Raw genomic sequence first — 26,304 nt, forward strand, 5'->3', positions numbered from 1 at the left:
AATCAGTCCGAATTGCTTGTAACAACAAGCATCACGTCTATGAACTGTCGGATTTCGGAATAATTATGTAAATAATGAAATTTTATCGGTTGTTACCTATTCACATGCTCATTCGTCGAAACTCTTTGTCTTCTACGTGCCTGACACATACAATGCATTCTCTGCGATGGATACCGATGGATAGATGATTACAAAGGTTGTCGAAATGTCCAGCGATCGTCTAATATTTTCTTTCATATCGTCTGTTTTCTTTTCGTATTTCTTCTGTACCTTCTTATCGGTCCCATAATAGCTTGAACACCGTGTATAAATATTTTAAATACATTAATAATGCACATGCATACTCTGCATGACAAGGGTGACATATAGATTTAGGTCAGAACTTCTTGATTGTTATTTAATGGACAATATTCTACACTTAAAATACCATGATGCAAGTATAATTCGTGGAATGTCTAATTTTTATTTAATGAATATATTATGGGTGGAAATTGCAGTTTCCTGTTATGTTAAGACCCGAGACAAACAGGCATGCGTAGCTTCCTTCTGTATTTCAAATATGCGATTGCGAATGCCGGACAAGCGAGACAGATAAGTTCTAGTTCAAGTCACGGATCGAATGTTCCACGACTTTAATTAACGTCGTCAACTTTAAACCAATACCCGCATCTGCGCTATGCATTGGTATGTTTACATGAAAAGGGACGCGGAACGAGTTGAACAACAGTTTTTTCTCATCCTCAGCTGTACAAACGCGCAAGCTGCGCTTCTCATAGACGTATTTTGCTCTCCTTTGCGTTGTAGGAAATAGCAGTCGGACTATCTCACATACGCATATAAGTACTTATACGTATGAGCATTTCGCAATATCCACAATGCAGCCGTGCATGGTAAGTGGGATGCAAATATTTAGATGAAAAATAAATGGAAAGAGAGAGAGAGAGAGAGAGAGAGAGAGAGATTTCTTTTTCATTCCTCCGTATTTTTTCTTGCTGGGAAAACAAAACTAATTCCATATGCATTTTGATAATGTGTATTATATGTATATGGCTGCGAATGGAGTGCAGAAAATTTCTAAATTCCGACACAGCGTGAGTAAAGTAGCATCTGCAGGAATCGAAGTATATATGAACTGGGGTAATATGGCGGCTGCTTAGCTTTCTGTATATAAAGAATTTGATATTACGATAATCTCGTTGAAAGATAAAGTCCGCGTATCATGTGGTTCCATTTATAAGCCTGCACAGCACGCCTGTGTCACATTTTACAAAAGCATACCGATTTTCCGGTCTGTTGAATGATCGTTGCGGTTCACCGACTAATGGAAATTTAAAAAAGAAGAAAAGTTACTCACAGAGTAAGGCACATGCGGTGATTGGCGCCGTCTTTGATGGATCGATACAAGCTAATTACGGGCCCGTCAAACTTTTCACAAACCGACGACCAGGTCGCCCTCGTCTGGGAACCTTGAACTTTGAACCCAGCGCCTCGCCTCCTCCTCCTCCTCCTCCTCATCCTCATTCTCCTCTTCTTTCGTTCCATCGATAAATATTTCCACGACCTTACCAGCTCGACGAGGGTCGCGTAAATAAGCCTTGCGGAGCAAAGGGTAGGTATGTGTGTTTTTTACATATGGAAGAAACGGGGAACGGAAGGTACGACTGCATCATGTCGTGGTGATGTGATCACGATTGTCAACTGAAAGAACAAGGAAAACTCTGATAAGGTAAGGTAAGGTAGGAAAGTATTTAGAGAGTTTTTTTTCACCCTCTGGTTACTTGTATTCGAAAGAAGGGAAGCGGCTGGAATCACTAGGAAAATGAGATTTTGGGGTTTTTGAGAGAATTTTTTCTTGCTGGAGTAACATATGTTGAGGACAAGTCAACGGATTTTGATCCGAATCGATGCGGTTCTTTCTGGCTATTAGAAGGTTTGCGAGGTTTGTGATTGCATTCGATGAAAACCTTTTTTTTTTAACCGATAATAAGTGGGAAATGGATGTAGGATTTGGATGAAATTTGGTCCCTGGTTTGGACGTCGTTCAACTTAGAACTCTGATCGGGTTTTGGGCAAAGTTGGTCGAGGAGTCTCTGGTTTATTTTCTACAATGAAAATCTCTACCTCTGAAAATCTCGTTTCCGGAAAAACGGAAATAGAGGGAAATTCTAGGAACGATTGCTTCGCTCGGTTGCCGTTCCGGGGTGGGATTCAAGTTCCGAATTTGAAAAGTTCCGAAAGTGTATAATTCCGAATTATTTGGTGACGAAACTTGAAGTAAAGAAAGAAAACTTTTACGAAACAATAAAATTTCGAAAAAAATCAAGTTACGATAGACTAAAATTCCGGAAATTAAAATATGCTCATACAGCGGAGTTTACTCAATGGGTGGAAGTGAAAGATCAGAAAAACCGAAAACCAGAATGACAAGCATTCAGAACGCACAAATATCGAAAATCCAAAACGAAGAAAGATGAAATTTCATCAAGTCAGAAATTCACGGAACTGAAAATCTTCGAAACTTCGATGTTTCAGACTTTTAAATTTTCTCATTTTCGCATTTCCGGAACTTTGACTTTCAGATTTCGTCCTTTCGGAGCTTTGAGCGTCGAGTTTCCGACCAACCGAAGCTTTGCTGTTTCCTGAAACTTTGATTTCTCCGCTTTGAATTTGGCCACAAAAAAATTCAAAATTTGGTGCTTTGGGAACTTTTCAAATTCGGAATTAATGCCATCTCACAATCAGCTCCGGCAGTGGAATAAGCCGGGCATGATCGGCCACCGCGACGGGTCAACTCCGTCTGGTCGTATACGGTATCACGTAAGTGGTACACAGAATCGTTAAATGTCACTGAATCTGGGTTATATTACATGTATCAAGCGTTACATATTACATCGGCTAACGCCCGTGGCCTACAGGTCGCTACAAATTTTTCATCGATATACATATCTGCCCTCGTAATGTAAAAAGTCCCAAACTGATTTTTTTTAAATTAAATTTTTGTCATTAAAAAATACACCTTTTCCCATAAGGTTTCGTTACTTTGAGTTACGGTCTTTTGAAACGTGTGTCCAGACTTCACTTGTTGCATACGCCACTCATATTTCAACTCAAAATAATGTCATTTGATCCAGAAAAAAACGTGGTTAAAACAGTAATTCGTGTTGTCAAGTGAAACCAAATTCACTTCAATTAAGAAAACATTTTTTCTGCTGTATTTGGCGAATTCAATAATTTATATTTTTTATTTTTTTTTTGCATGTATGTATCGGGAAAACTTACGATCTCGCGTGCAGCGAATCGCAGTTAGGCTTTGATTATTAGAAACAATTCATCGTCCAGCAAGGAAAATAGCTTTTGCGTTTACAGGCGCTGGGCGATTGATAACTCCTAAACGCGATCGCGGTTCTTTTTTCGTTTTGCCCTTGTTATTATGTATTGAAAATACCTGGAATCGCGCGGCTGTGACTCGCTTGACATTATTAGCAGTTTGCAGATTGATAAGGTGCCGAGAAGCGATAACAGCCAGATTGTACAACGCAGCGCAAGCTAAAATCAGCGATACCTGCATCGATAATAATCGGTGCAGATAACGGATTCGCGAAGGGCAAAATACCGAGCACAATTCAATTTTCTACTTTCGGTAATTAATGGTAATTAATCGATAATCGAACTAAAACAGGCTGATCACTAAATGTTGAGAAAAAAAAAATTCCGTGACATTTGTTACCCCAAACAAATCATTTTTATAATTCCCACTGATATTTTCAGTATATTCTATGACCAAATTAAAAATCCCCTGACATTTCCAGGTTTTTCAGGTTTACCATACATCGCAATAATCGACAGCAGATCGAATTTGAGGGAAACTGTACAAGAAATAAGAGCAGTTTGTGCATGTATAAGGCGTCCACCTCATAGACGGGCGCAAAAGGTGCGACAAACGCGTTTGCGGGGAGAAATCGGGGATTATATGCGTCCCGGAGGCTGTTTAAGGTGCACGCAGGGTACGACGCGCGGGTGCAGAACGTGCAGTAAACGTTGCACTTTCTACCTGTTGCATACCGAGAGTCCGAATGACGTGCAGCCTCGGGGAAGACGAGGGTGGACCTGGTCCGAGGGCGCAGAGGGTCAGAAATTTGGGGGGTGGTTCGGTGCACCGGATGTGTAAATCGGGCGGTGTCAAAAATTCGGTGAAAGTGCGAGGCGTCGCGTCCGCCTCTGACATATGGCAGCGACAGCGGCGCACAAAGCCCGTTACTATCGGCGGAAAAATCGTCTAATAAACATGAACCGGTCGACCTTCGATATAGGTAGGTAGAGCTCGGAAAGAGCTCGCAAAGAGCTTAGCTCGGCTCAACGCCACGGAGATTGGCTCCCTGCCGATTCTAGGGAGAGCGAGTTCGCATAGGTGGTGCAGGTGTTGAGGTACACACGTATTTATACAGCGCAGATCCTGCACGGTGCACTGTTGCCAACTTTCACGCGACGCGCGGTATCATAATACGCAGAGAAAGAATGTGGTTTCCCTTTCAAATTACAAAATACGCGCATATCTGCGCAGGATACACACACGCGGGCAGCTTTTGCGCTCCAGGCCTTCCTACACCTTTGCTTTACTTTACTTTACTTTACTTTGCTTTGCTTTGCTTCACTTTTTATTTTTATCATGTATATAGGCCTGCATCGTCTGGCGTAATGCATGCGCAGCCGTATAATCCATACGTCAAAGTGGTGAATGGATTACGGTGATACCTGATCGACCCATATGTGAAACTGATTTTTACTCAATTGCTCCGCCCGCTTATCAGTCGACTGTACGATTATGCCGCGTTAATCGATATATTATGCTTATTTGCCAACTTGAGATTTTTCACCGCTGTTTTCGCCGCCGAGTTACAGCTTTATCATAGTCATGCTCTGATTTCAGACCGCGGTGCGTTACCAGGGATCGTAAACGGTTTTTGAAATTTGGCAAGTAATCTAGCCTGAAAATAGCATTTTTCGTTTTCAAATTTTTTTACACGTCAATACTAATACCTTCAGTATAAAATTTATACCTCATAAATATCTTAGTATCTAATTATCAATTTTTAAACAATTCCCTGCGACTTTTCTTAAGAAAAAAACAAAAGAAAGTTTCGTATTATATTGAATGTACGAAGTAGAGTGATGATACAAAATTTTAAGTACAATTTTTTTTCCTCAAAATCGAAATATTCTACTTTGAATACAAGAACGAGTTTATTTCTTCGATAGATTCGAAATTCCAGTCTTATTTTCAAAACTCCTTCACTTTTCCCTGCTGTAAGAAATTCCCCGAGTTTCCTCCCAGAAACCGTTTGGGATTTCTTTTCCGAATATTTAAAGCCCGGATTTAGACTTCGGAGAAAAATTTTTATCCGGTTTTTTTCGAGGGTGTATAAAATTGTTCGTAACACTGATTGTGAGAGCCAAGGCGTAATGGACATGCGTTACATATTTCAGTCTACTATTAACTATTTCGCCATGTTGTTATATACCAACGTGTTTCCCAAAGCCCCACTGTTTTATGAGTAAATTATCGATTATTATACGTCGCGTAGATCGTTAACCGTCCATTGGAGAGTCGGAGAGATAATTTTTCAGTAGTCAAATGATAAACCTGAAAAATCCTGGGTGACTTTAGCGCGTTTCCTAGCTTCTTCGACATGCAGAAGGAATGCATTCCCGCATAAAATGGGGAAAGCAAAATCTCGGGTTCAAACGCTCTTCGCCTCCAGGGGTAAGAGACCCGTTTATTACACATCTATTTTCTATTTTTAATTAATTCCCGACTCCGGTTGTCGCGGATACTGCATCGAAGTTCGCGGACTCCAAGAACGGGTTCCTCATCAGCATCTGTGTGTGCGCATCGGGTACAGCCGGTTCAGGTGTAGACGCTTAATGCCTACATTCAGCGACGTTCTATCCGGGACGTCTTAAAGTTCACGTCCTTCGGAAGTCAGACGGATCAGCTTTCCTCATCGTTAGAATATAGCTATGTATAATATATTTTGTAGGTATATAGGTACGTACATGCGTTACACGCTTGCTTTTTCGATATCGTCAATTTAGATCGGTGCAATTTGACAGTAAACGATGTTGCAAAGGAACACATCGAGCACAAATCTCGAAATCACTTTGCAGCTCGTTGTAAAAAAAAATCCGGTGCAGACTTTGATGAAATATTTTTTCACATCAATCAGCTAACACTGTCTGCCCTTAAAGTTCCAAATTAAGCACAAAAATTCTTCCATTATTGTTCAATTTTAACACCGCCAATTGTTTTATTTATGTTATTTTTAAAACGTGAATATTGATACAAATTCGACGTCAGTCCTCTCAATAGAATTGTTCTACGTTACGCATGTCGGGAATTTTTCTTATACCTATATATAGAAAAGAGATGAGTTACAGGAAAATATTCCAATTATCCTAAAAATTGGTAGAAACCATTTTCACCAGGATACACCTATTTACATGCATCGGACGAACGACGACGCAGACGTTACGGACTCGGGCACTTCCTTGATACGTCAAGAGGGCTTTTAAGGATCAGTAGACTGATCGTCTGAGATCGCGTACACAAGTCGTTAATTTGGACAGGCGGTAATTCAGGCCGGCTGACCGACGGAATTGGGCCATGGTCAGTAGGTAGCCCCGTAAGAGTCGGTGAATTACACGTCCACACCTGGTCTCGAGTCTCACTCGGCCTGCATACGTGTAAGAACGCATGTATGGGTAAGTTCACAATACAACCTCTGTGTACCTACGTTGTTTTCAGACCAATGGTGTGATGAGGTTTTTGCCGCTCCGGGGCGTTGCGTTGCGAAAGCGAATATTTTCGCGTCTATGCCGCCTATGCTTGTGCTCTGGTTCTGCCTGCTTCATTGCCTTCTTGCAACAAATTGACTTTATTCGTTACGAGGGTGCCCTGGTCGATTTTAACGTTATCGTACATATTTTCAGGTTTCAAACGCAAAAAGGGCTTAACAGGCCCATTTTGTACATAGTTCTGAGCAAAAAGTTGTTTGATGTAGAAACAAAGAAATGGGACGATAACTATGAATTTACTATTGCGATTTCGTAGTTTTCGTGTCATTTCATGCAATGAAAATTTATTATAATTAGAATTGTGTGTATAGAATGGGCCTGTTAAGCCTCTTTTTGCGTTTAAGACACGTGGACTTCGATATCTGGAGATATGTATCAATGTATGTGAACCTCGAAATCGACCAGGGCAACCCCTTAATCCCGAAAAAGTCGCTTTCCGATAGGATTCCCGACGAATTGACTCGAGTATTTTTCACCATCGGCGTTGATCACCGTTATTCGTAATCAAATGACCGATTAAATGAATTATCGTTGTTTTCTCGTCCCGTTTCCTAGGTGTAAAATCATCATGATAGATTCATATCGACCGCACGGAGATCGCATATCTCCGAAGATTAGATCATCGTTTTAGATTCTCGATTAGCCAAAAGCTGACAAGCGTCTCCAGCACGTTTATTTCTCCCACTTTCTTCTTATCGTTATATTATTATCGTATCTCGTACGGGATCGGAGTCGTGAAATGGAAGGAAATGAATAAAGTGATAAATTGCAGTTCTAGATCCGACGTACGTATAAGGTACACATTACATTACAATATTTTAATTCCGAATCGTTTCATTGAATTTAAACTCAACTTAAAAGAAACTTGATTTTCTCATTTCTAGGTTCCTTATTCTACATTGGTGAGAGAGAATCGCGCGTTTACCCCGCAGACTTTCAGACTTTATGATAATGCCTGTGTAGAAGCCGACGTGCAGTTATAGATCATGCAGCAGCGCCCGAGCGGCAAGGACGTCCTTTCGAATCATTGACTTTTGTCACCGACTGCTTACCTACACACGTACACATTTCTACCTAAATCCATGTATTTACCCGGCGGGAGTAATTAAGGAAAACCGGATTGCGCCGCGTCTCAACGTCCGTGTATACTTTCAAAAATTTTCATCCCCCTTACTCAGGCTATTCAAGGTTTCACCCACACACGTTACAGGATAATAAAAGGATTTCCCTATCGGGAGGAGCGTTGGAGAAATTTTTGGAGCTTTGAATTTTCAGGATACTGTATTGCGATGTGCATGCGAGATAGGTGAAAATAAGAAAATTGCACAACAAAGTACAGCCTTTGTTTTGCAATGTGTGTAATAAAATCTTTGTTATAATTTCAGTTAGGATAACAGGCCAACCTATTTCTTATTCCACTTCCATGTAGTCCTTTGAAAGAGGATGAGTCCGGTGCGACGATTTGGCGGCCTGGAGTCGAGTAAATCAGTACTTGACGATGTTCTTTACGGCCTCGAAGCACCGCCATTTATCGGGGAGATAAAACGGCTCGAAAATGTGAGGAAACGGGGTGTCCCATCCTGTGACTCGTTGTATCGGCGCTTCCAGGCTCAAGAAACACGATTCCTGTGCATCACATTATTTTTACTCACAAGTTAGGTGTGCGTATAAAATTGTTATTACTTTCTCGATGACAGAAATTCCTGCCACAATTTGTATAATATTTTTGTTGAAAATAAGGAGGCTAGTAGAAGCCCCAAGCTTTTTTGCTGATGCGATACTCGTTTTGTATTTACAAATATTTCTTTGTTACCGTCAAAACTCTGATTAAGGCATCGTGCCGTTTACTCCCTCGATACGTGACTCATACTGACGTAAGAAAACAATGTAACACGCCTAAAACGTCATTAAATTCTCGCGGTTACGTCGCGAAACGCTTTGTATTAATCGGAAAAATTTGTAGGGATCGGTTCTTCCTCCGAGATCCTTTCACCCGGTTTATATTTAATCCACGTGTCAATTCGTATTCGGTGATTACGATATCGTAACTCCAATTCCGGGACAAAAGCTACGCCGAGTCGCCGAGCAATTAGGAAATGAAAGGATTAGAATTAGAAGGTCTGTTCGCTCTTCCTGGCCGATTGCCCGTGTATATTAGATCCTTTTTTTATCTCGCTCTATCTACATCGCAACGGTGATTAGCATTGCGTATAACTATAGAATATCGAAAGTTTCATTATAACGATCGTGTGCAAAAGAGAAATTCAACATTTCAACAATTATAGCCGCAATCGAAACGCGGCAAAAATTTCACAAAGGAAAATATTTAATTCAGACGACAAAAGTCAGGTCCTCCTTTTAAATTAAAGTTTACCTGAATAGTAGCTGCTATTTCGCTTCCAAATCCGCAAGTGAGCGGCGCTTCGTGCGCGATGATTAGTCGTCCGGTTTTTTTCACCGACTGAAAAGTAGTTGTTATGTAAGTTGAGTATTTTGGTAATTTAAGGGGACCCCAGTGCATAAAGATAGCATTGATAAATTAATATGCACATCTCGATACTCGACGATTTGAACCGAGAATTAATATCACCTGAGAAACGGTATCCACGTCCCATGGGAGGATTGTAACGAGGTCAATCACCTCGCAGGAAACTCCGAGCTTCTCCTCGACGAGATTCGCAACTTCGATCAGAACGTGAACCTGAGTTCCCCAGCCGACTAGAGTTACGTCGGTGCCTGAAGAATGAGGAAAATCGAGAAAGGAAGAAGAATGTATGAGTAAGTTTCCTTCTTCTTCTTCTTTTTATATTACAGGGAAACTTCACGATGATGGTTGAATTGAAATGAGAGATGCGGGGAAAGCGGCTGACCTTTTTTCACGATTTCCGCCTTGCCGATTTCAGTAACGTATCCACCGATTGGAACCTCCTCAACGGCGGCACGATAAAGAATTTTTGGCTCAAATATTATGCAGGGGTCAGGCTCTGCCACGCAACTCATCAGCAAACCCTTCGCCTTTATTGGTCCACGGGGCACCACAACCTGGAGACAATTTGCAACATTTGAGAAAGAAGAAGACTCGAAGAAGATGTTGTTGATTGAAAATAAGAGTGACACGTAAAAAAAGGGTAAAAGATTGCGTGCTTTTTTCCTTTGTTTTAATCTCAAGTCACGTCTCGTTGTTATTGTTATTATTATTATTATACCTAAAGTCGAGAGCCGCAATGCTTAGAAACAAAGAAGCTGGGACAAGATTTTAATTTGCGAAAGTGGGGTGCGAAATTCGTTAGGTTCTTATTGTTCTTGCAATACCCAGATCGGATGAATGGAATAAAATGAACTGAAACAGCTGGGCGACAGAAAATTCGGTCAGCAGTTTAGTTACCACTTGCTTGATCGATGCTTTAAATATTCTTCAATGAAAATCGTTTTTTTCTCTACGAAGATCCGATTTGGACTGACCTTGAGGCCTGGAGTGTGAGCGAAATAGGCTTCGGGTGATTGAGAATGGTAGAGACCGCCGTGACCGACGGCTCCGCAGGGTGCCCTGACGGTCAATTTTCCGCAATCGTAGTCTCCGCCGCTGCGGTACCGCATTTTGGCAGCCTCGTTGACGAGCTTGGAAGTGAAAATGATTTTTGTGTTTTTTAATTTGATTTAATTCTCTTTTTTTCTTCCTGTAAATTTTCTTCGACTTTAGAATCACGGGAGACCGCGGCAAGTTTTTCTTTACTACCTGATCGAAGGCGGGGAAAATGTAGTCCGCGAATTGTATTTCCGCAATTGCGGTCGTTCCCATGTTCGCGATGCCGATCCCGAAACCGACGATCCCCTGCTCGCAAAGCGGCGTATTGAATACTCGTTCTTTTCCAAAGCGTTCCTGAAGACCCATCGAGCACCTGAAGACACCGCCGAAGGCCACGTCCTCTCCGAAGAATACTGTTATAAGCGTAGATGACATAAGGTGTGCGGTGTATTAATTTTTATTTCGTAATTCATTTCTCTTTCTTCAACGTAAATTATATGTCGTTATCGCGACGTCAGGGGAGATAGAAAAAAACACAAACTAGAAGGTAAAGATAGAAATTCGTGTACCTCCTGTACCTAGAATGTTGTAAAAATGACGATAAGATAAGAATTATTCTTTGAGGTAAAGTTGGAACGACTTTTGCGTCCATACTAGTTATATATTAGGTACGTAAATTTGAGTAAACGTAGAAAAAATGAAAGAAAAGAATTTACAGTCTCTTACTTGTGACTTCTGATAGAATATTAATAACCCGAATTAGTAGATCATCTTATTACCCTACATTATACACGCTTCACGAAATCTGTTTTTTGGATAATGACAAAAGAAATTTGACTTACTTTGCAGCCGAGTAAATCGTTACGTTTACGCATAAATCGTCGAATTTTACAATTAGCGAGGTAGTGTGTGTGAAAGTGATATATTACCTGCCGATTCGTCCGCTTCCATGCTGAGTGCAAGGCCGTTGTTTATTGCTTTGAACATGTTCATCTCTTGCGTAGCACCTGTGTACACGTATACGTACATAGTATACATATAGGTATGTAATCATGTAAACGATCAAGAATTTCTCAACGATGCAAGGTAATTCCTTTCGCAGATAGAAAGAGAAATTGGTAACAGAATCTCTATCTTCAATTCACGGGTACATATGATAAAAATATCGCAATAATTTGCGACCATGTGATAAGTTGAAGTTTGAGCGTGCGAGAATGAGCATTAATGTATTATTATTATCATGTTTCTTTTTTTTTTTCGTTCCAACATGCCGACAAGCGTTAATTGCGAATCGGTAAATATAAGTATAACATATATCCTTCGCAAATCTGGTATATAATGAAAGACCTTAAGTAAAGTCCTGTATATCGAGTAGCCCCGCGGATAGCCAACGACCTCGTTCAACTTCTCGTATGAGAGACGAAAAGAAAAAGAAAGGAAAGAAATAAAATAAAAATAGAGAAGTAAAATGACGAAGAAACCACGAACTGGTACCAGAGCATGGATCGCATGTTGTAACACACATCACTCGATCGACGCTTCTGTTTTTTTCTTATATTTTCTCTTCTTTAAAATTAATTTAAAATAAAGAGAAAAAAACAACAACAATAACAACAAGGTGTCTTCCGAATTATTTTGGTCATATTCGTAGGTTACCGGAATTCGCTGGCGGAGATTCCGGTGCGTAGGTGAAATGCGTTCTTCCGATTGCATGACGGTTTATTGCTGGAGCGACGGCGGTGGCGGCAGCGGCGGGGAAAATGCTGCCTGAATTTTTTATTGACAATCTCGTAGCGTTGCGGAGACGCGAACAGAACTTACTTGCAGCCATGCTCGTCAAATACTGTGTTTCGTAGTAACGCGCGGGCCCCCTTATCGTCGGCTGGCGCACGCAATATATATTGTATTAACACACAAAGCGTTATCTCGACCTGAAGTTTATGCAGGGTCGTGACCTTCACCGGATTTCGTAATGCGTCCAACATATTCGTATCTCTATCTTGTACATACATACATGTACGTAACGCAGATACGTAATACTTGACAACTTGACAACTTGACAATCTTTACCGCAGTTCGGGCCTCTTTGATAACCGTACGAATTAATAAATAATATCCCATCCACAACGGTCTCATCTTTCATCCATATCGGCACTTTATTATCGCAGATACCGATTGCGCGCGAATCGCGCTTCACGTCGTCTCGGGTCTTTGAAACCTGTTGAAGAATTTCTCTCGGGAATTTCAACTTTCACTTTTTTTCCCCTTTTAAAAAGAAAAATTACCTTTTCACATTTTCATACAGACTTCCCATAGATGTAGAAATACTTGGCTATCTTCAAGGTTTCACGTGCGTATATTCGTGCGGTGATTCGCGTTACAAATTACTATGTTCTGTTTCGGCAAGTTTTAAATGTGTGTAATAAATATCGGCGCCTTGCTTCGTTAATTCGTTACTTATCCTTAAGACTAGATAAAATTAAAAAGGAGAACACACACATGATCGTCGACGGCAAGTCCAAGCTCATATGTTCATCCTCAATTAGTTAATTAAACACACTTTCAGTCATCCGTAGTAGGCGGCGATACGTAGCACTCTGGTATGGTTTCCAAGGATTGTTTAGCCTCGAGCATTTGGATCTGAAAGACATAGTATTTACGCTTTGTTTTAGCTACTCTTTAAATTTTCCAACGCACCTTTTGCCGCAAAGATTTTTCGTTAATAGCAGCTCTGGTCAGTAACTGTTTAACTTTGTCAAGCAGTTCCGATTTGTGCGCCAGTTGCTGTCTCAGAACGCCAATCTCTCCCGCGTTGTCCTCTTCCTTCCGCGAATTTTCAAGCATCGCTATTCTTTGCTCGGCTAATTGGAGGTCAGTTTCTAGGGCAACAACGCGCTGCTGCGCTCTTTCGTACTGCACGTGAAGGGACGAAGTGCTTCCGCCGCTGTTTGGCCTTGCCTGATTAATAAAAGAAAGAAATATTTTACTGCCGCTGACTATCGCCCTAATCGAAATATCGCTCAGGGATATCTTGTGAGCTAATTATTATGTTATTACCATTGACTGCGGGTGGGGATTCTTTTTCGCGATTACTTTTAAACGCTTGTTCTCCGCTTGGAGCTTCTCGATTACCCTCTTCAAAGTAAAAACGGTTTTCTCGAGCTCGGCGATTGATTTTTTTCCGTGCTCTTGAGATTCCTTTGCAAATAAACGCGGCGACGACTCGGAAGATTTTTCTACTTTCAGTAGCTCCACGTATCTGGCGAATCAGAAATAAGATTGCAATTTATATATACACTGTCCATTGGACTGTATTAAAAAAATTGAATATTTTTTTTTTTGAAAAATATACTGAAAATATTGTTCAGGATACCGAAAAAAGACGCCTGTCAAAATGGGAGCTCTTAATTTTATTACGAAGAAGTGCCTCATCGCGATTTTCTACTTTCCATAAGAATAACATGGCAAAAATTGTTCTTGCTCCTTGCGATTTTTATAACTAGATAACGACGCGTCGTACAGAAAATTCATAAACATGTTTTTGTAGGAAATTGAACGTTCTACAAAAAAGGTCTCTTGTCATTTTACGATAAATCTACTCCTTCAAAAGTTATTTGAGGTCCTTTGCTGATGTTTGACCTCAAATAACCTTTGAAGGAGTAGATTTATAGTAAAATGACAAGAGACCTTTTTTGTAGAACGTTCAATTTCCTACAAAAACATGTTTATGAATTTTCTGTACGACGCGTCGTTATCTAGTTATAAAAATCGCAAGGAGCAGGAACCATTTTTGCCATGTTATTCTTATGGAAAATAGAAAATCGCGATGAGGCACTTCTTAGTACTAAAATTAAGAGCTCCCATTTTGACAGGCGCCTTTTTTCGGTATCCTGAACAATATTTTCAGTATATTAAAAAAAAAAAAAAAAGAGTCAATTTTTTTGATACAGTCTACTGTCCATTCACGGTAGCAATTCGGACGGAGGGACTTACTTTTCTAAATGCTCAACCTTTTCCCTCAATCTCGGGGTATCAAGAACGATACGTTCGATCTCTAGACGCAGCTCCAAGTTCTCGCTTTCTAACTTCAGATTGTTCTTCTCCAGGACGTCTTTTGTCGCCTCAAGTCTCTCCAATTGGTCGACGACATACTCGTTTCCCTGATAGATTGAAATGAAGAGTGAATAGGTGAACAAAATGAATGTCAGTTATAAAGTAAATACCTTGGTCACGGCTTCCAAAGACGAAATTTGCCGTCTTTGGGCCTCGATCTGTAAAATTAGCTGCGAAGTGTCCGCGCTCTCAAGACGATCGGTTAGTTCTCGGACTCTGCTTCTCAGAGTGTGGCATTCGTGCTGAAGATCTTCCAGGATATCCGTGTGGTTCAACGTTCCAGGTCTTGCGGACAAGCTACCAATGAGGCAACCGTTTTCGCACCTCAACTTACTTCGTAGGTACCATTTTTCACGCTCCATGTAGGACACCACTGCTCTGAGCTTCTCGTGATTCGCTTGCAGCTTTTTGTACTCCTCTGTCTTTTCCTTCAATTTTTCCTTGAACTTCTCGGCCGTTTGTTGCCACCGTTTTTGCTTGTCCCACAATGCTAGTTCCTCCGCTGTCTGTTGGCATTTTAAAGGAAAGGAAACATTGAATTACATCAAAGCTACAACGATGTAGGTGCAAAAATTTAACGTAGATTATGATTTAATGATTCTGAGCAAACTCTCGGGATCGGAAACCCTTGACACGTACAAATACCGGATTTTGAGAATGATTTACAGTATTTCTGAATGCAAATTTTTTGTCGCATTAAGGTTTCCCGCCGCTCAAGTTGCGCAATATTTAACTCGAGTGAAGTATACTTTGAGTTTCTTATTTTCCTGCGTGAACTTTTCTCTTTCCAATTGAAGCTTGAGCGTATGCAACTCTTCCTCTAATCCTCTCGCTTTTCTTTCAAGTTGTATTTCACGCTGAGAGGTTCTTTGTTCGTGGGTTTTAGCTGCCATGTACCTGGGGATTTACTTAATGAGACAGTGCAACAATTTTGGCACAGAGGAAGTTTTTAACCCCGCAGAGAATTAGCTTCGTACCTCCGACTCAGCTGCTGTTTGAGATCGACGATCTGACTCTTGTAATTCTTTTCTTTTTCCGCCAGGGCCTGTAGTTGCTTACGGGCAAGATCCAGCTGAGATTGCAACTGGTTGGACTGAGCTCTTCCAATATTATTAGTGATCTCCTGCATCTTAGAATCGTGAGCTACCGTTTGTCGCGAAACTGTGTTCCTCTCAGCGATTTCCATCTCATTCTTTACAAAAAAAAATATACGCTCGGACACGTTGATATTATTTACTAAGTAAGCATTTTAAAAAACATCGTCTATTACCTGCAGCTCTTGATAAGCTATGTCAAGCTCGTGAATTCGATTATCCCTTTCTTGCAGTTCTTTAGATAACAAGCTGTTTCCCTTAGCAAGCTGTACTCTGTTGTCAGATAATTGTTGCCTCAGTGTATCAGCCTCAAGTTGCCATTTGTCGCGCTCCATTCTGTAGCTCTCCAGCTCAGTTTTGTGCTGTTCGTCCAGCCTGTATCAAAGAAATGGGATACCGCGTGTAGGGATCAAGGGGAAAGCCCGCTTTTAACTACATTGGGAATTGATAAAAAAATACGATACCTTCCTCTCATGTGGTCCATATGCTTCAATCTCTCTTCAGCAAGTCGATGCCATCGTTCTCCCAACTCCTTAGCTATACTCAAATCAGCCTCTAGCGTAGAAACACGTTCGTTCAATTTCTCAGCTTCTTCTTCCAGGTCGATATTTTTGTTTCTATCTTTATGCGCTTTTTCTCTAACTGGCAAGGCTTCGGGCAAATGAATGTAGTCGTTTATTCTGACAGGAGTGCATATTAAGTATTAGCAGAAGAAAAATCGACTCTCTTCGTTTCATCGTTATAAAACTACAGCGTCATACTTTTGATTCACCTGTTGCTGCATTGCAGCTACTCGAGCCTGAAGACTCTTGATTTCCTCCTGTAAGCGAGCGGCTGCTTTGCTGTGCTCATCTCTGTCTTCCTTCAACAAATTTTGGTACCTGAGAATCGTTTCTTCCTTTTGAGTAATAATTTTTTGCAAACTGTTGACTGTCGATCTCAGGACTACTTTATCGGAGGTTTCAATGTCTGCAACACTTGGTTTGAAGTTTTCAGGTTCTTCAGTTTTTTCTGTTACACTACTGAGCAGAGAATTTTTTTCAGCAAGTTGCCCATTCAGAGTGGCTATCTTTTCTTGATACTCTGCAATTTCCAACTCATACTTCACAAGCAAAGCAGATCGCTCTGAGGCCAGGGATAACGCTTGATTCAGTCTCTCGTTCAGAGCTATTTGAGAATCGTGATTAGTTGGCTGAACTTCGCGGGACTCGTGCCTGACACTGGAAATTGAAACTGATTGCTGATCGCGGTGAACTTGCGTCTCGACGGAACGGGTCTCTACGCGTGTTTGTACAGCAATCGAAACCGTTTCTACATCTACATCATCCACGTCTACATCGACGATGTCTATCTCTGGATTTTGATTGCTACTTCCTTCACCGTTTTTAGACGATCTACTCCAGATTTTTTGCATGAAAATCATTTCGGATTCCATAGCGTTTATCAAAATCTCCTGAGATGTGACTCTGCTCTTGACTATTTGCAGTTCATTTTCGAGCTGGTTTATTTGCCGCTTGTATCTCAGCTCCTGATAACATGGCAAAAATAAATCTAAAAACGTTTTGTTTGGATCAAAGAAGACACGGCCTGATACTGCGGTATCTGCTTACCCCAAGCTTCGACTGTGAGCTCTCCGAAAAACGGTGTATTATATTCTGCACGTCTGGGTTTCCAATTCGCTCTTCTAGTATGTTCTTGAGTTGTTCAACGACCTGTAAGCGCCCAGCAAGGACATCCTGTTGTGCCCGAATATTGTCAGCGTTCGTCGAAGCCTCTTTCAGTAACTTGTCAATAGCCAGCTGGTCGTCTTTCGATTTTTTCAAAACTGACTCAAACCGCTCCAATGCAGCTAACGACGTCGAGCCAGCGTACTGACGTTGTAGAAATTCTATCACGTCTAAGTAGCTCCTGGGAAAAAAAATTTTATCAAAGAAATTATGTGCAATTACATGCTTATCTTTCATTCGCTTAATCAATTTACCTGCAACGGACATCACACTGCTTTTGGCAATTCCTGACACTTGCATGAGAGTCCTCAGTCTCTTGCTTTAATTTATCATTCACATCTTGAAGATGGGAAATTTCATTCTGGAGTAAGATATTTCGCTTGCTTGTTTCAGCCTCGAGAATTTTACAATTTGTCAATTCGAAGCCAAGCTTGGCGATAATTTCCTTGTCTTCACTGACTGACTGAAGATCAAGTAGTTGATGCCTCATACTATCCATTTCAAAAGTTCTTAGAAAATTCTGAGCTGCGTGCATCTGCGCTTCTTCGTCTGCAATTTTTGCTCTTCTTTCGGCATTTTCATTCTCAACTTGTAGAGACATGACTTTTTCCTGCAATTCACAAATCCTTATCTCGTCTGGTTGGCGATCACTTCGAACGTACTTTGACAATTGTTTATGTAGCCCCACTATTTCCTCCTGTAGCTCAAAATTCAGCTTTGAAAATTGAGTAACTTCAGCTTTGTATTTTGCTAATTGATTTTGTGCAATTTCATATAATTTGGTAACATGATTAGTTCGTGGAGCATGATCAGGTTGTGTTTCCAGGTCAACGTCGCTCTCATTACCACTATATTCACCTTCCGAGTTTTTGACGGGGTCCTCACCTCCTTGAATTTCGGATTTCGCTTCACTATGGAGTGCCGAATCTTTCATGTTCTCTGTATAGACTCTCCTCTCCTCAAGCATCATTCTCAATCGAATACATGCTTCGTTGTATTTTTCTTTCACTTCGTTGAACTCCACTGAGCTAACAGAATTAGACAAGTTACTCTGAAGAGTACTGATTCGTGCGTCAAGAATCTTATTAGTCTTTTCTAGATCCGCAAGTCTTTTCCTCAGCTCATTTTCCCTCGCGATGAACTCTTTCTGACTGTTGTAAGATTTGGTTGACTCTCTGCTGAGCAACTCTTCGAGAATTTTACATTTCCGGTTTATAACGATTGTCTGTACAGCGTGTTCAGCACTTTCCTTACACATTTTTACGAACGCTTTCTTAATCTCCTCTTCGCCTGATTCCAAAACTTGCCAGTTCTTTTCGTACTCTTCTAAGTGAACTTCCAACCTCATAATCGTATCTTCCAGCTCATTTTTCTCTTCATAGAGAGTGGTCCTCTCTATTTGCCATTCGGACTTTTCATTTTCGCACGAATCCTGCACATCTATAGCTCCCAAGGATCGACGGGGCTTCACCTCACCAGTCTCAGAGATCGAGTCTGATGTCGTTGTTTTTTTTAACGGATCGTTAAGCGCAATCTGTCTTAATATTTCATCTTTTTTTTGCAGCTCTGACCTGTAATTAAAATGGATTATTACAATAGACACCTTTTCTTATCCGATCTTTTTCGATTCCCACCTAATTTGTCTTAGCTGCGCTCGAAGCTCGCTATTGCTACCTTGTATCGTGTTTAGACGACTCTGCAATCTCATAGCAGGATGGTACCAGCCAGCCAAATGCCTCACATCGAGTGCTTCCAAAAGTTGTTCCAAGGTTTCAGACTGAATTTCGACCGCGCAAGATCCTGGTTTTGGATTGAAATTTCATTACATAGGACAACAGTTGGTTTGTTAAATTATCAGGTTCTGAGATAATGTCAAAGCTGTAAAAATTACCGTCTTGCTTATGCACACTGTCCAGTATTTCGTGCATCCCCTTTCTCAGAGCTTCGTTTTCCTCAACGACTATCCGTACATTACTTTTAATCTCCTCAATCTCATTCATATGCCGTTGTGCAATTGCCTCTCTTTCCATAAGCCAGTCGTAGTTTCCCTTTGACATTTTCATTGGAGTAGTTACTACGAGATCAGATTGACTCTCGACAGTATTTGCACGTGGAACAATTTTCACTGCTAAAGCCTTCAGTTTGTATTTTAATGCTCTTACCTGTTAGAATGATTCGAAAAGAATTTATTATTAATGAGCAACAATTCAGATTGCTTGATGATTCATGAGAATCAATACAAGGGAGGTGAACTCACATCAGACTTGAGCTCTATGTTTTCTTTTTTCAAAATTTCATTTTCTAATTTTATATTTTCAGCCTTTCGCACCTCCTCTGTATGTCTTGCTATAATCCCATCTACAGGAATCGTTTCATCAGGTGGTAGTTCTAATTTCTCACTGTAAAATTTGATTTGTAAAAACAAAACTGTACGATATGTTATTACTGGCAAATTAATGCTGCTTACCATAAAGCAAGTATCTTCATTTCTTGTTGAGAACTTAGCGCTTCCATTTTATTTATAATAGTAATTAGGTCCTCAATATGGTCTTCTTTTTGTTGCAGTTGGGATTTCAAACTCCTTAATTCATTGGTCGCTTCGGCTAGACCGTATTCACTATTCTCATAACGCTTTAACATTACCAACGCCTCACATAGCTGAACAGAAAAATTGCAGCTCAAGAAATTGTTCTGTGGAAAGACAGATGGTTTCTTACCTCTTTACTCTTTATTTCAGCATCGTTTTCTGTCTGCGCTAAAACGTTTTGTAGGTTTGTTATTTTATCATTGGATTCTTGAATTTTTTTCAATAGATTTCGCTGCTCCTTCCGTCTGCTGCTCTTTTCAAACCTAGATGAATTGAAAATTAGTACAAGGTTTGGATGAAATGTGAAACATATGGATCCAGATATATTCGTTCACATAAGCACCTCTGCGCGTCTGCTTTCAATTTTTCTATAAGAATGGTGCTTTCGTTCATCTCTGTCACTGCCTCAGTGAGTTTAGTCTGTAATTCTTCTATCGCTTGGTCTCGTTGTTTGATAATTTCGTTTAGGTGAACAACTTGTGACTTATTCTCATCCCTGACGGATGTTAACGAATGGATCATCGACTGTGAGAGATTTTCTCTCAGCGCAGTTATTTCAGCATCTTTTTCATCGAGTATTAACTGAAATTTAAATTTCTGATTCATAACGGTATTCTGTAAATTGAAATCAGAGATGCAAAGATTTTTACCTTCCACTCAGTGACCCGAGCATCGATAGCTGTACTAAATTCATCTATAACATTATCTCTATCTAATTGCTGTGCGGTCATAGCCTTTACTTGACTCATCAGAGCTTTGTTTTCTCTTTCACGTTCTACTAATTTTTCTACGAATGAAGAATAAAAGCATGAATGTTGATTATCCATAACAGTCGGTCAATGCTAGTAATTGAACCATTGTAATGAGTAGTAAACTTCACTCAAAACTGTTGTACCTTTGTACAGCGTATTCTGTTCCTTCAGAGATCTCAGCTTGTCAGTCATCTGATTCATTTGCACCGTTGAATCCTCCATTTCTTCTTTGATTAATCTCAACTTTTCTTTTAATGTAAAATTTTCAGTTTCTATGTTCTGTACAGTGAATAAATTAATCATATATTAGCAAATAGGACGACTCACAATTTATACGATGACTATAAATTTAGGAAAGAATTAGATACCTCAAGTTCAGACATGAGAGTAGCAATCTTCTGATTTCTGTCTCTGGCAAGGCCACTCCCGGAGGACACAGCGCTATCTCCATCGTCATTGACCAAGTCTGAGGCAAGACCTACGTATCAAAAACAAATGGATCATTGAGCGATGCTGGATTATACGTGTAGCTAAATTCTGGATGAACATTTCTGTCCCTTACTTTTTTTTCTTTTTGATGCCGACCCGGTCTTGGAACTCATTGCTGAAATTTTGCCTTTCAATTCGTCGCATTCTAGCAGCAAAGACTCGACCTATAGTAATCAATTGCATGTAACAAAAGCATGGCGACTTTCAAAAAGTTAATCAAATAATAACTACCTGATTGTCTTTGTGCTGCAGCATTTCTTGAGATAGTTTCATCAGGGCTTTTAGGTTATGAATATTCTCAACGTTCTCAATATCGCAGCTCACCACCATGGGGAATAAATCCTCAATCTCTTCGTCCGTCAAGGCAGCTGCCTTGACGGACAATACTCGTTCCCAATTCATTCGAACCATCATCTATGAGGAATAGAACACGTTCATGCTCCGTATAACCCCTCGAAACATTGATTTGGTGTTTGGTGTTTGATGTTTACACGCGCTATTCCCGTTTCCATGGAGACGGTCAACACCATTTTCGAGTGCGCTGTCATCTGGCGGGAAATTTGAAACACTAAAATATGGATGCTGGTAAGAGAGAGAAAATCGGAATATCTACGTATGAATTTTACAACAATGCATTTAACGTAAGAATTTGTTTTTAAAGTTATCATTCTGATTCTCTTCATGCGCAATTCGTAAACGATGCGTATGCAAGAGATAAACAGGGGTACAATCCTCGATTTTCTCTCTCTTTCTACCCCAGGACCTTTCCTCTGCATCTTGCCCACTCTGTGTGTTTCTATCTCTATGGCTGGAGCGCCGTGAACCGATTGGCTGTCAGAAATTGTTTACGTTACAGAATTGGCGATTCAAATATTCTGGAGGTTAAATACATACAAATTGTAGCCGATACGTTTCGTTCGGAATTCCAATAACGAGCACGATTTACAAGATAATTCTGTATAATGGTGCGATATGCGGCTCTCAAGGGGCTCTACGAGGTTGAGAAGACGATCGGCTGTGGTGGATTCGCCAAAGTTAAGCTCGGCACGCACGTAGCAACAGGTGAAAAAGTTGCCATCAAAATTATGGAAAAAAACGCTCTGGGTGTAAGATCGTAACTCAATATTATTCGCTCTACTTCATTCAAGCTTCCCTCAAAACTGTGCCTCTTAACCTCGTATCATCTCAAACAAAAATACTTATACTTGGCGTCGCACTGCGTGTAATGTAAAGTTGAATATTCATTTGCAGGATGATTTACCCAGGGTTCAGATGGAGGTGGAAGCTCTGAAGACATTGGCTCATCAACACGTCTGTAAGCTGTACCAAGTGATCGAAACTGAGTCTCATTACTTTATGATAATCGAGTATTGCTCGGGTGGCGAGTTGTTTGATCACATAGGTTCGATATCAACAATTTTCACGTTTTAGTTCTTGGTTTTTCATAGAAAAATTATTGTTTTAAGCAAATGCTTTATTCTTAATTTTAGTCGAGAAGAACCGCCTCACCGAAACAGAGTCGCGGAAATTCTTTCGCCAAATTGTTTCCGCAGTTGCTTATCTACACAGCTTGGGATATGCTCACAGAGATTTGAAACCAGTAAGTTAACAAACGATTTGGAAACTATAATTTCAATAAGAAATAACATCATACATGTATGTACCTATGAAAGTGACGTCAGTTTTTAAAAATTTGTGTATTTTTGCAATGATCAGGAAAATGTTTTATTGGACAAACAGCAGAACTTGAAACTGATCGATTTTGGTCTGTGTGCAAAACCAAAAGGTGGGATGCAGGCTCATCTATACACGTCATGTGGTTCTCCAACTTACGCAGCTCCTGAGCTTGTTCTGGGTGCAAAATATTTAGGTAAGTAATCAACAGTTTTGATATTTATGTGCTGGTTAATATGTCTGACTGGATGCAACTTTGAAGTAGAAATAAGTTATCTATCTGTCTTATTGGTAGAAAAAGTCTAATTAATACACGTCATGTTTTTGTTCAGGTTCAGAAGTAGACATTTGGAGCATGGGCGTGCTTCTTTATGCCTTACTGTGCGGTTTTCTACCGTTCGACGACAGCAGTATTGAAAACTTGTATAGAAAAATTCTCGTAGGTATTCGCGGAATCAAATTATCATTTTGCTGGCTGATATTTTATGTTGTACATCTCATTTCAGAGTGGAAAGTACGATGAACCAAGCTGGCTCTCATGCAGTAGTAAGAAACTTATACGGTCTATGTTACAAACGGATCCAAAGAAGCGTATAACTATTCGAGAACTGTGCAATCATCCCTGGATAACTGCAGGATTTTTAAACCCCGTTGCATTCAAAAAGAAGACCAATGTTAGTGGGTTAAAATTTATTACCATTGGTATAAACTTCCAGGTTTTGAAAATTATCGACCATTGCATTTGACCTGGAAACTTTTATTTGCAGTTTGAAAAGGACGAAGAAGTGCTGGTCACTATGTCTGCAATATGTAATGAGGACAGAGAAGACATATGGCAAGAATTGCTGGAAGGCAGCAGAGTTGACTATCGAACTGCAACTTATTTACTTTTACTTGATAGGAAATTGCGTGGACTTCCTTTGAGATTATCCTCTGCATCTAGGAACCATTTCAGAGGCAAATTGGTAAGGCACTTGTATTTAATTCAAGAAAGTATTTCAAAGAAGCAAGAAAAGGCAAAAGCAATAATCCCGAGTATAATAATCCTCCTGGTTAATTTTAGAATGTTGAAAGTACACCCAAGGCAGATCGAAACATGTCAAATTTCATAACAAAATTGGATCAATCGCCGGGAAATCGGATGCTTTGTAAATCCCCGGTCATTGACACGACTTACACCATGTTACAAAAGCCTTTGGAAACCGGTAGGTGATCAGCGTCAGTTGCATCTTTGTTAAGTATGTTTTGTAATTTGTCCAAGTTATCAGCTGTGATCCAGCTTTCGATTTTTTACGCAGGTAAGAACACCGAAAATGACTTTACTGAGCCGAATATTCCCGTTCGCAAGAGATTAAGAAGTAAGGATGAGGACGAAGCAGCATCGCCGAGTGAGTGTTGCGCTAATTAAAATTTTTACCCGTAAATTTTTATAACAGAGTTGAAGAAACATAGAAATATCTGTTGATATTTGTGTACGAATTCGAATTTAAATTGGTCTGAAAGTTTTGGCGAAGGGTTGAAGTTCAGTTTGTAGGCACAGGTGATAAAGTTTAGCGCGCAAAGTTCCTACAAGTTTGTACCAAGAGTTTAAAATATTACTTGGTCACAGTTGCCGAGTCGCAGGGGACTTTGGTCGGATAATTACCACAGCAGTGCCCAAACTTCCAAACAAACACAATTTAAAGTAAAGAATCCCCGTTTCCGCAGAGCCTCTTTCTTCCCTCCCTAACCAGCTCCCCCTTGCCTCAAGATGAACAGTCCAGACGTTAACATTAATTCGTCCTCACAGTCGTCCTGGACCTTAGTGCCGTCCTTCCCGATTAGGAGACGAACAAAGATTAACGGATTTTTATCAATAACGCATAGTTTATCGCGTCACAATTATATTTTTCGTTCGGTTTAAGTACCTACGAAAAAATCTACCGATAAGGAAAAAAATCCCGAAACGCCAAAGACACCGCAGGCAACAGACTTTAAAGGTGCTCTATCCTCGACACCCGGCAGTGCGAGGAAAGTCATGCTCGGTTTTGAACGAGGTCTAAACCGCGTTAGGCATGTGCTCACGCCGAAACGTCGGGCGAAGAACGAAAACACGGATCCTGATCAGCCGGTGCTACTCTCTGGAAAGGTGATTATTCCTCGTTTAGAAAATTCTATAAAATGTAAATTAATACTGACACAAAGAACGGTCTTAATTTAGGGGTTGTGCAACATTTCCTCAACGTCCAGCGACTGTCCGAAGCAAGTTCTGGCCCAGCTGCGACGAGCGCTTCATCGCAAGGGGATTTCGTGCAGGCAGAAAGGGTGAGCGGCTGATTTTCGAGACCTAGAAACCCGTGATTGACGTTCGTTAAGACTGATCTTGTCTTTTCCAGGTTCGTTCTGCTCGGGGAAACCGAATCGATAAGCTGCAAGCCTGAGACGAAGACCGGAAAGGACAACGCGCGGCCGTTTTCATCACGAAGCGCCTGTTCCTTCGAGCTCGAAGTTTGCCTGGTCGACGGGCTCTCGGATGCGAAACCGCTCGTCGGCATCAGGCGTAAAAGGTTGAAGGGCGACGCCTGGGTTTACAAACGCGTATGCGAGGAGGTCCTCGCTCTCGCATCCGACGGTGACGAAACGGTGCAGCTACCAGCGTCAAATACAGAATCGAACTGTCTCATTTAGTTGCCGGTTGTATACGTATAAGAATTATATATCCCGAAGAATCCACTTTTTACAAGCAATATAGCTGTAAGAAAGAATCGGGAAATCATATCGTCAGTTTTGTATACGAGGATTACGCGCGATTTCGAAATATTTGTCTATTATACATTCCGTGCAAGACAACTGAAGAAAAAATTTCTCCACGTTTCACGTAGTTTTGAAAATATTTTAGATTACTAAAATCATTTTAAAATATACACGTTTTTATTTTTTCAATTCTTTTCCGCCCTTTTAATGATTGTCGGTATGTGCGTTCATATGCCCCCCAATAGTATGTGAAATTGTTATCACTTCGAGAACCAAGAGAAAGGAAAAGAGAAAGAGAGAAGAAAAAAATTTGAAGCGGCCAGGATATTGTGATTTATTATCTTATTCAAAGAAAGATGCACGATCATAATTGTCTCTCTATTAGTTAGCAATATAAAAACAATAATTTTATAGTCTGTGTATAGTATAAGAATAGAATAATTGCCGTTCCATTAGGGTGAGGAGATGATATTACTAGTTTTTAAACATTACTTTGTATTTTGTATTTAAAAAAAAATATAATTCTGTATATGCAATATAATATATAAATACAGTATAAAATAATTATGTGCAGGAGATAACTGATTCAATACACCATACATATCTACAACATTTTGCCTTACGATTATTTCTACCCCTGTAGTCTGTATTTTTAAGCCCTGCTAATAACTTGTGATAAAATCCTCAAATAATTCGTCTAGTATGTGGCGCCACCTTAACAATCATTTCGCGGACTACTTTTACCGGGGGAGTCAGT

General features: G+C 40.3%; 3 protein-coding genes across 3 annotated transcripts; 1 reads left to right on the top strand and 2 right to left on the bottom strand.

The window, feature by feature from the left end:
• Window positions 1-8,255: 8,255 nt before the first annotated feature.
• LOC124416450 (2-oxoisovalerate dehydrogenase subunit beta, mitochondrial) lies at window positions 8,256-12,259 on the bottom strand. Its single transcript, XM_046897555.1, has 8 exons — window positions 12,035-12,259; window positions 11,308-11,385; window positions 10,589-10,791; window positions 10,315-10,470; window positions 9,723-9,894; window positions 9,443-9,588; window positions 9,227-9,313; window positions 8,256-8,478 (listed from the first exon to the last, which is right to left on the bottom strand). Exons 1-8 carry the CDS (start codon window positions 12,207-12,209, stop codon window positions 8,338-8,340), a joined length of 1,158 nt encoding a protein of 385 aa, XP_046753511.1. The 5' UTR covers window positions 12,210-12,259; the 3' UTR covers window positions 8,256-8,337.
• LOC124416442 (maternal embryonic leucine zipper kinase-like) lies at window positions 10,685-26,092 on the top strand. Its single transcript, XM_046897541.1, has 13 exons — window positions 10,685-10,816; window positions 21,997-22,246; window positions 22,392-22,542; window positions 22,631-22,740; window positions 22,857-23,010; window positions 23,147-23,253; window positions 23,321-23,488; window positions 23,582-23,779; window positions 23,878-24,019; window positions 24,113-24,202; window positions 24,719-24,942; window positions 25,015-25,118; window positions 25,190-26,092. Exons 2-13 carry the CDS (start codon window positions 22,103-22,105, stop codon window positions 25,479-25,481), a joined length of 1,884 nt encoding a protein of 627 aa, XP_046753497.1. The 5' UTR covers window positions 10,685-10,816; window positions 21,997-22,102; the 3' UTR covers window positions 25,482-26,092.
• LOC124416435 (centrosomal protein of 290 kDa) lies at window positions 12,464-21,623 on the bottom strand. The gene is made up of 24 exons (XM_046897529.1): window positions 21,372-21,623; window positions 21,214-21,304; window positions 21,020-21,129; window positions 20,795-20,930; window positions 20,550-20,686; window positions 20,243-20,481; window positions 20,030-20,162; window positions 19,780-19,970; window positions 19,570-19,711; window positions 19,204-19,474; window positions 18,947-19,112; window positions 17,567-18,883; window positions 17,196-17,493; window positions 16,347-17,113; window positions 16,050-16,265; window positions 15,762-15,960; window positions 15,469-15,683; window positions 15,241-15,388; window positions 14,602-14,997; window positions 14,372-14,538; window positions 13,436-13,637; window positions 13,076-13,336; window positions 12,878-13,018; window positions 12,464-12,643 (listed from the first exon to the last, which is right to left on the bottom strand). Exons 1-23 carry the CDS (start codon window positions 21,552-21,554, stop codon window positions 12,941-12,943), a joined length of 6,063 nt encoding a protein of 2,020 aa, XP_046753485.1. The 5' UTR covers window positions 21,555-21,623; the 3' UTR covers window positions 12,464-12,643; window positions 12,878-12,940.
• Window positions 26,093-26,304: the final 212 nt, after the last annotated feature.

This window comes from Diprion similis, chromosome 1, assembly GCF_021155765.1.
Source record: "Diprion similis isolate iyDipSimi1 chromosome 1, iyDipSimi1.1, whole genome shotgun sequence".
Lineage (NCBI taxonomy): Eukaryota > Metazoa > Arthropoda > Insecta > Hymenoptera > Diprionidae > Diprion > Diprion similis.